Source organism: Nicotiana tabacum, chromosome 22, assembly GCF_000715075.1.
Source record: "Nicotiana tabacum cultivar K326 chromosome 22, ASM71507v2, whole genome shotgun sequence".
Taxonomy (NCBI): domain Eukaryota; kingdom Viridiplantae; phylum Streptophyta; class Magnoliopsida; order Solanales; family Solanaceae; genus Nicotiana; species Nicotiana tabacum.
Genome location: NC_134101.1, coordinates 66,073,332 through 66,082,416, shown reverse-complemented (window position 1 = coordinate 66,082,416; position 9,085 = coordinate 66,073,332). Strand labels below are relative to the sequence as shown.

General features: G+C 31.3%; 1 protein-coding gene across 1 annotated transcript; it reads right to left on the bottom strand.

The window, feature by feature from the left end:
- Positions 1-8,108: 8,108 nt before the first annotated feature.
- LOC107826050 (uncharacterized) lies at positions 8,109-8,877 on the bottom strand. The gene has a single exon (XM_016652989.2). It carries the CDS (start codon positions 8,779-8,781, stop codon positions 8,281-8,283), a length of 501 nt encoding a protein of 166 aa, XP_016508475.1. The 5' UTR covers positions 8,782-8,877; the 3' UTR covers positions 8,109-8,280.
- Positions 8,878-9,085: the final 208 nt, after the last annotated feature.

The window sequence follows — 9,085 nt, the reverse complement described above, 5'->3', positions numbered from 1 at the left end:
AATTTATATATATATATATGACTTTATATTGAATTTTCTTTAAAAATATAAAAATATTTGGGATCCTATCATGTGTTAACCTTGAAAGCGTACATTAACGAAAAATTATTGTTAGATGACTAAGAAAATAACTATTACGTGTTACTAAAAAATTCTCCCATTAGAATATTTTAACAGATCATATGTTTGTCAGTTTTTTCAATATTTATTAAATATATATTCTTTTATCAAAACTATATCTATAACTTTAACAAAGTAAGATTGAAATAAGGATCAATCAAAGGGGGTACTACGAGCCCTCTGCCCCACGCATCTAACCAGCTCGCGTGGTTCACCGGTTCTACCGACTAGACCAAAAGAGTGGAGTTTCATTGGCCCTTTTGAACCCTAGCTTCTCCTTCGCGGTGGCTCACTTTTTCTAAGTAATGGGGAAGAGGACCGAAACATACAAAAATGCTTTCTATGCGATGCTTCCTTCAATACTGGAACTGGACCTTTACGGTCTTAGGCTGATCCCATCTGTCCGAAAGACTATTTTTATTTTATTCCTCCGAATAGAACATGGCCATAGGGGTGGATACCCCCACTATCTGTAGAAAGATTTCAGGTGCGGATATAGGAAGTTGTTGCGATCTATCTGGCTGTAAATATCTTTGAATTTCTTCCATTTGAATATTCATGTAACAAAAAAATCCGAAAACCAGAAAAACCAAACAAAACCGAACCAAACCAAACTGATATAGTTGGTTTGGTTTGGTTTTGACAAAAATCGAACTAACCCGGTCCATGTACACCCCTATTATACGGTATGCTATATATACACATGAAATCATGTGGAGTTTACTTTCATATATGAAGTATATACTTTATATGAATACATTCACTAATACATATATATATATATATATATATATATATATGTATATATCGTTAAAATAGTAGGTTCTTAGAAGGCGCTGCATTCATACGCCAACACAACTGCTCATTTTTTTTTTAAATTACTTTTTTTGCTTTAGTTTCCCGCCCCCTTCTACTTCTAATTAAATCCCAAAATCAAAAGGTCTATATACCCTCTAAGAGAGTTGCACGCTAAACTTTATAACAGGAGATTTGCATAATTATGTTGAAAATAGTGATACCCCCAAACCTTTTAATACCGAGTTCGTTTTTGTGTACTGATAGCGTAAAATTGTATAAACAATCAGGTCATTTATTAGTTAATTGCATATAAATTTTTTGATGAACATTTATATATATTTGGTAAAAATAATGACAAACCTACTAATAGTGTAAGAGAATCTTTACAATGTAACTTAATTCTAGTTTAAAAGATTACAATAATACTAATCATAATCATTTGCTTTTAATAATTACCTTATAATGGTCCAATTATACAATTTGTTTTTAATTATTAACGCATAAAAGTTTTAGTTATCTTTTTTAAAGCACAAAATTACTCTTCACGTATATATGATTGACTTGAATACAGGGCTTAGAATACGAACGCGTACGCGTATATAGTTCGAATTGAAGAAGTGGACAAGGGGCTATTCTCTACTATAGTTACTTTCTGGGGTAATACTGAAGGATGTACTTACTTGGCACCCAAGTATTTGGGACCATTAGCGTGCACAAAATTGTAGTTGACCGTCGTTAGTCTATACATTATCTGTCTGACCTCTTATTTATGGATATGTATTCTCGATCTTTCTCTATAGAACACAAAGTTATGGCATCATAAAATCTAACAAATGACATTATGAAATGAGGCATAAAATCAACACAGTTAAAAGCTAAAAATAAAAATAAAAATAAAAATAAAAAATATTTAAATATCAAATCATGTACTGATGTGAAAAAAGTTAAAATTTGAAAGGTTACGGTTCGAGTTGTCAGTATTTGTGATGTTTTCACACGTCAAATTAAACTACTTATTTTTCAAGAACGTCCTAAAACATCCTTCCAACTCTACTTAACTGAATGATAGCATACGAGCTTTTGTTGTACGTATCAATTACATTTAACAACCAATTTGGTTGCTTCACTTGACATAAGTCGTCAAGCTTGAGTATTCCCCTTTTTTCCTTCTAAAACTATGGATTAGTACATCAGACTCTTCACATACACGTATACATACATACTATATTAAAAGTGGAAAGTGCTTAAACCTAAAGTTAAATTACTAAAATATTCATAAATAATCTAATAGACAATTTTACCCTTCGGCCTTCACCAAAGAAAGGATTAAAGAAAAACCTTCTAAATAAATCAAATTCCCTACTCCTGGAAAATGACACCGATTAACTAATTCTCAAGAAGAGGAACAAACAGACGCACCCCTTCGATAGCACTGATACTACATCACTCTTGGAAAGAGTGTTTAATCATTTTCAAAAGATGCTGCTTGTAACACAGAGTTGTACAAAGATGCCATTCATAGTATGCTTGAGGATTCGCTCGAGATAAGAGTTCTCCGCAAAACGAATCAGCAGTGTCGATCGACAATTCTTTACCGAAAAATTACACTATATTATTAGGCAACTTTTTTTGTTTTCTATATATTTATTATAAGTTGAACCCCTTTGACTTTTTGGTGTATTTAATTTTTATATTTTGATATCCCTTAATAAAAATTCTGGTTTCGCCACTGATTCTTAGTCATATTTGACCCTTTGACTTTTTGGTATATTTAATTTTTATATTTTGATACCCCTTAATAAAAATTCTGGTTCCGCCACTGATTCTTAGTCATATATGACCCTTTGACTTATAATGCATAAGTCATATAACATGATAGGAACATGTAAAGATAAGGCAATGGGTAAACAATGCAACATTTGAATTATAAAATTTTACTTAGAGTTTGTGATATGTGGATAGAAAAAACAATTCAGTATATTATCGATACTATGTGTGAAAATTCTAACATGTTTACAGTCGAAAGTAAGCTAACACACAGACCTAAAAGAAATTAATAAAACTAGAATATTAAAATTAGATCTAAAAGAAGTATACAAACAATAAAATGGTGTAAAAATAAAGGATGGTAAAAAAATACGTGTTCAACGATATGTATATCAGTAAATACTTCTTATGAATACTTCCGCTATGAGAATAGAAAGAAGCATTATCAAACTATATATATTAACATAAAATTGTTTTTTAAAAAAAACAAAAAATTATATTAACATCACTTTTCCTTTAGTGTTTTTGACTAATTTATGCATAAGGTTAAATTTTAAACCAAAAATGATCGTGAGTAATTACTAGGTAAGCATATGCAAATAAAATTGACTCTTGAATAAACGCATAATAATACGATGATACACAAATTAAGGGATCAGGAAAATACGGGTATGAAAAAAGTTGACGTGAAGTTGAAAAGTAGGTGGCAAGAAGAGATTTTCTTAGTTATTTTGATCCATGCATCTATTTGTTGGGCAATTTGAAACAAATCTCCTAAGTTATTAAGGTAAAAGGAATTATGTAATTACTTTAAGTCTAGGACTAGAAGTTTACTTTTGTTGATGCATATTTGATTTTCTTAGTAAATTCATAAATACTAATGTACTCACTAATGTAAATTCCATATTTTAGCTTCTTCCAAATGAATAATGCATTGGAATGTAAATTTTAGTATTTTATCTTTTCATGATCATAGTTTATCTGTTTCGACTGCTAGCCTTGCTATAAACTTTGTCTTTTAAAACCATTGTCAAATTCTTGCTGATTTTAAATAGTCATTTCCCCATTCTTTGACCATTTCTTGCCTTTCTAGCTTGATTTTTTTTATGATGTCGTGTATTTTCTACGCAAATAAATTTCTTTAGTGTAATAGTTGGACTATGTTCCTTTATTCGAAATTTCCTATAAAGAAGACATGAAACCTTATGCATTTTAACTCGATATTGGATACTTCATTTTATATGGAAAGTTTTGTTATTTGAGAAGAACGTAGACTTTTTTTTGATGAAGAGAACCTAGACTTTTTACTATTAGACAAGTGATTTCAGAAGTGAGGTCCTGCTTTTGTTTGCAAGGAAGTTGCATTTTTCTAACAGCTTGTTTGAATGGTTGTTACCCATCATTTTATAATGTATTGTATTGTATCGTATCGTATCGTATCGTATCGTTTTATGAATACAACGTTTGGATAGATTGTATTGTTTCTTATTGTTAAATAATATTTTATTATTTGGTTTGACTGTATCGTACTGTACTGTAACTGATAAGTTTACTAAAATACCCTCAATTGTTTAAATATTAAATTTATCAAGAATTACGTATAAAAATAATTTAAGAACTATGATAAAGAAAGGAACGGGAATTGGCAGAATAAAGAAACAAAGAATTGGAGTTAAAGTAAATAAAATTGGAGTTAAAATCACATTAGGAGAAAAAAGCGAAACAAAAAGAAGACAAAATCTATATCTTTTACGTTAGAGTTGGAAGTGGCAGAAGTTCGGAAAAAAAGGGACAAAGACAAAGTAGGTTATATTGGAGATTTGTAGTTAAATATTTTTTTAAAAAAGTAAAGGGTAATTATGGAGTAATAAGTTAGGGCATAATTGGAAAGAAAAATAGGAAACAATCCCACCACACTAAATCGGTTGTTTCAAAAAATGAGACTTTTCGTTGTTTCGGAACAATGAATTTAATAATACAATACAACCAATTTTAATGAAACAAACAATACAATTAGATACAATGGGTAACAACCATCCAAACAAGCTGTAAAAGAATCGTATTTTTTTGTTATTGGAATGTGAAAGAATTTATATAATGCTTTTAATTTTATTCTTTTAAACAGGGGCCTAACTACTTTGGTTAGCTGAATCAAGAATTGTTTCTAATAATACTTCTGCAAAGCAATATAAATAGAAAGGTAAAAGAAAAAGGATTCTTAGGAGGATACATGAGAGTAGTTACATATGCACGGTCATGTTTATAACTGCATGATCTTCACGCTTGCAAAAATTACAAGTTTTTACTTGGGTAGTACTGCATTTGGAAGAAGATGATATTGCGGGGTTTTGACTTTGCGGTTGGGGGTCTATGCAAATTAAAATATTGATAGTAGTACCAATTGCTCCAAAAAATTGAAATGAAGTTGAAAAATGAACTGTGTCAAATAGCTTTGCATTTTGGTATAGTTGCATTAATGCCATTAGCCAATCCACGAAGAAAAATGTTTAACTATACTCTGTCAAGTTCATAAAATAAAAGTATTTTGGTAATCCAACTTAGTAGATATATCTATTATTTGGTAGTGCTTATAATGTTAATGCACTCTAAACGTATCATGAACTAAAATCTTAATTTAATAGGTAATGCCTGCTTGTGAATCTTTTAATCCACAATGGTAATGAGGAAGTCTCATTTGTGCTGCACCATTATAGCCTATTTCTTTCTTTTGTGAAAGATGAAGTATTAATGAACCAGCCGAGATTGGACGTGCCAAGATTTCAGTGTGGTTCATGTTAAAAGATTAATAGTGAAGCTTTTATGTATTTCGGGGATTGGAAATTTATATACTTTCAAAACATAGAGAATTTGCTCTAATAAAGATCGGCTTTGTTCTAATGTTAGGTGACCGAGTTGAGTGTCTCGTAGCGGAGCAACTGAAAAATACAAATGTGATGTCAAGGAACTGTTGATTGAAATGGAGTAGGGTTCACGGTTGTTATTTGGATAGTGTCTTTGGAATTTTTTTCTGGTATCTATACGTACAAATTTTATTACATATTATTGAAAAAATATATTTCTTAATGCTTCTTAATATAAAACATAACTTGATATACACGTGCAACGTACGTGCCGAAAAACTAGTATATATATATATATATATATATATATATATATATATATATATATATATATTACATGTGGGACCCACTTATCCACTAAATTCACTACAAGAGTTTCCTTCGCACTTAAGATTTGTTGCTTATGCACTAAGAAAATCGACTCAACTGCTTACGTGCATACAAACAAGCCACATTAATGTAAGCCGTGTTCTTCATGAGTTCGAAGCTTCATCTTTCACACGGTAATCATTCGGTGGACAAGTTTTAATTTTGCCATAAGACATATAAAGTTATATGTATAAATATCGGGGTAATTTCACCGATATTTATCCAACTTATTATTTATTTCACAAAAAATACTTATCTATTTTGTATCACTTAAAAGTCACTAAACTTTACCTTTGTAACTTAAAAGTCATTCTAGTTCAAAACCTATAAAATATTCTATAAAAATATGACATGACATTAAATTTAATTAAAAAATTTAATTATAGTGCCACATAAGCTTAGATGGACCATATTCCCAATTTAGATCCATTTCATCCACAATTTGATTTGACTCATAACCCAAATGAGTTTTAATATTTTGAACATTAGAAGGAAAAGAAGAGAACAATTATTTTGGCTAAAAATATCGTACTTTATTTGTTACGTAATAACCTTAATGTTACCACCTATAATTTCATTAAAAATATGAACAAAATTAGCACAGAACCAGTTTTTGCATTCTTCATATCATTTTATAATTTTTCATGAAGTTAAAATACTACCATATCAATCTCACATAACATACAAATGTACCACAAACAGACAAGAACAACAAGCTACTAAGAACCTATTTTCATAAATTACTATTCCATTAAAGTTGTTTACCCGAAAAATAGATAGAGTTGAATTTGTACGTAGTTCTAAGGGTATGTGGTATAGCTTGACACAAATCGTAAGAGTAAATAGAAATATCGAATATTGACTGTAAAAGATGAAAAATAAGCAAAGTTGAAAAGAGGATGATTTATGGATTAAGCAAGATGAATCAATCTATGAAACTAAAAAAGGATACTTCTTCAATATGGGAGTGTATGATATCTGAGTTACAATGTATGCAAAACTTGATCCTTTACAGAAATATAGTCATCCCTTTTATAGTGAGGGATCCTACTTTAGATATAATTAAAAATACATAGTGGAGAACCCATGATAAATCAGCTTTTTCATAATTCCCGTCGAGATTCTCTCCCTTAGTGCGGCTGTAGCGACTCTTGTCTATGAGCTCGATCTTGATCGGACTCGGTATTGGTCGGTATTGGTCGGTTTCCAATTTTAGAGCTCGATGCCGACTCGGGGTCCGGTATTGACTTGGACTCGGTATTGATTGACCTCTGGTTCTTAAGCTCGATTCCGTCGCTTCTCAGTATAGTTCGATTTGGACTTGAGCTCGATAATGGCGTTGAACTCGGTATTTAATCTGACTCCGAAACTCGAAGCTTGTTCGTGCCTTCTTCAAATCTCACCTCGATATTATGAAGATGCTCTTCGGTCCACCTTCACCAATCGCACGAAGGTTGAAAACGATTTTAACCGTATACAAAAGTCAAAATATTGCTTATTAAGCAATACTAACAAACAAAAATACTGCTTAGTAAGAAACACCCACAATGAAATTGCATAGTAGAACTTCTCTACTAGAAATTCGGCCAAAATCGACCGCAACCAACCGACCGAAATCGGTCGGTTTTTCATATAAAATAAATTAAAACTTATATTCAAAAAATCGATCGAAATTGGGCTGAGGAAGAAATGAGTCTAACTTAAATATGGTCTATTTAAGCTTATGTGGCATTTTTGTTAGATTTTTTAATTAAATGTAATGCCATGTCATATTTTTTATTGGATATTTTATAGGTTTTGATTTAAAATGACTTTTAAGTAACAAAGGTAAAGTTGAGTGACTTTTGAGTTACAAAGATAAAATTGAGTGACTTTTAAATGATGAAAAATAGATAAGTGACTTTTGTGAAATAAATGATAAGTTGGAATCATGAATTACTACAAGAAATTATCTTAAGCTATATTACATAGAATTGACGATCATCTAATAATTTTTTTTGTTATCGTATCATTATACAATTAGTTGAGATTATGAAAATCAAAGGACATTCAATTGGACTACAATTAGTTAGTGTTTGAACCTGAATTCTTTCTTTCATTCGCTTAACAGACTTATGAGTCCATGTTATTGACCCGAGATGCTTTAACTAATTTGCACAACCACAACCTGCTGCTGTGGAGGGAACTAAGGGAAACAACAAAATCCAGTAACTAGTTTATATGATGAACAAAATTTCTGTAGGTTTTTCTATACACAGACTAGCCACAAATCAATCGAAATCATAGAAGTTAGCTACTCTGAAGAAAAAATTCAGAAAACTACTATAGTATCTAATACGTCTGTAACCGAAACAATTCAAAATGGTTACAACCAAGAATGTTGAACTACTCTAAGCGGGATAATCCCCAACATCAACTCATTCTCATATGGTGTCATATTCAAATCCAAGAACAAAGCCTTTTCAGTACCCGAAATCTTTTTCTCTGTCGTCTCTACAACTTCACCGGCAGAATTATCATCACTATCCTGCTGTTTCTGTTTCTGCAATTCACCCAATTTATAGCGGTGCTTTCTCATGTGGCCACCTAAAGCTTGTCCAAGAGAAAATTCCTCTCCACAAAAGGAGCATTCATGTTTCTTCTTGTTAGGTTTAATTGGATCTGCCGTTGAGTGGAGTTTTGGTTTCTTGTGACTTGCTCTATGGCCGCCCAAAGCTTGGAAAGATTCAAATTGCTTCTTACAAGTCCTGCACTCGAAAAGTCTACGTGCTAATGAACTATTCTTCTCTAAGATATTGACGCAATTAGCCATGGCTAATGTCTCCACTGTCAATTGATCTTCTTCTCTGCTTCTCTTTATTGTCATGGCAATAGTATTAGGGCGGTGTGTGGGAATTAGTGTGGAGAGTTATATATAGTTTCTAAAGTTTCTTGAGCCCGAAGAAAAGAGAGAAAAGGATTGTGCTATTGCTAAGACTATTTTCCGCTTTAAACTCAGTTTGGGATTCGCTAAGTTACAACACGCTAGTACACACGGAGTTACCATTTTTTTATACCAACACTAAAGTTTAATTTAGTAGTGTAAATTACACTAAAGGCCCCTATAATTGCAGATGCACCCTTTTTATCTTGAGATCATATATTCAATCCCTTATACAATTATGAAAATC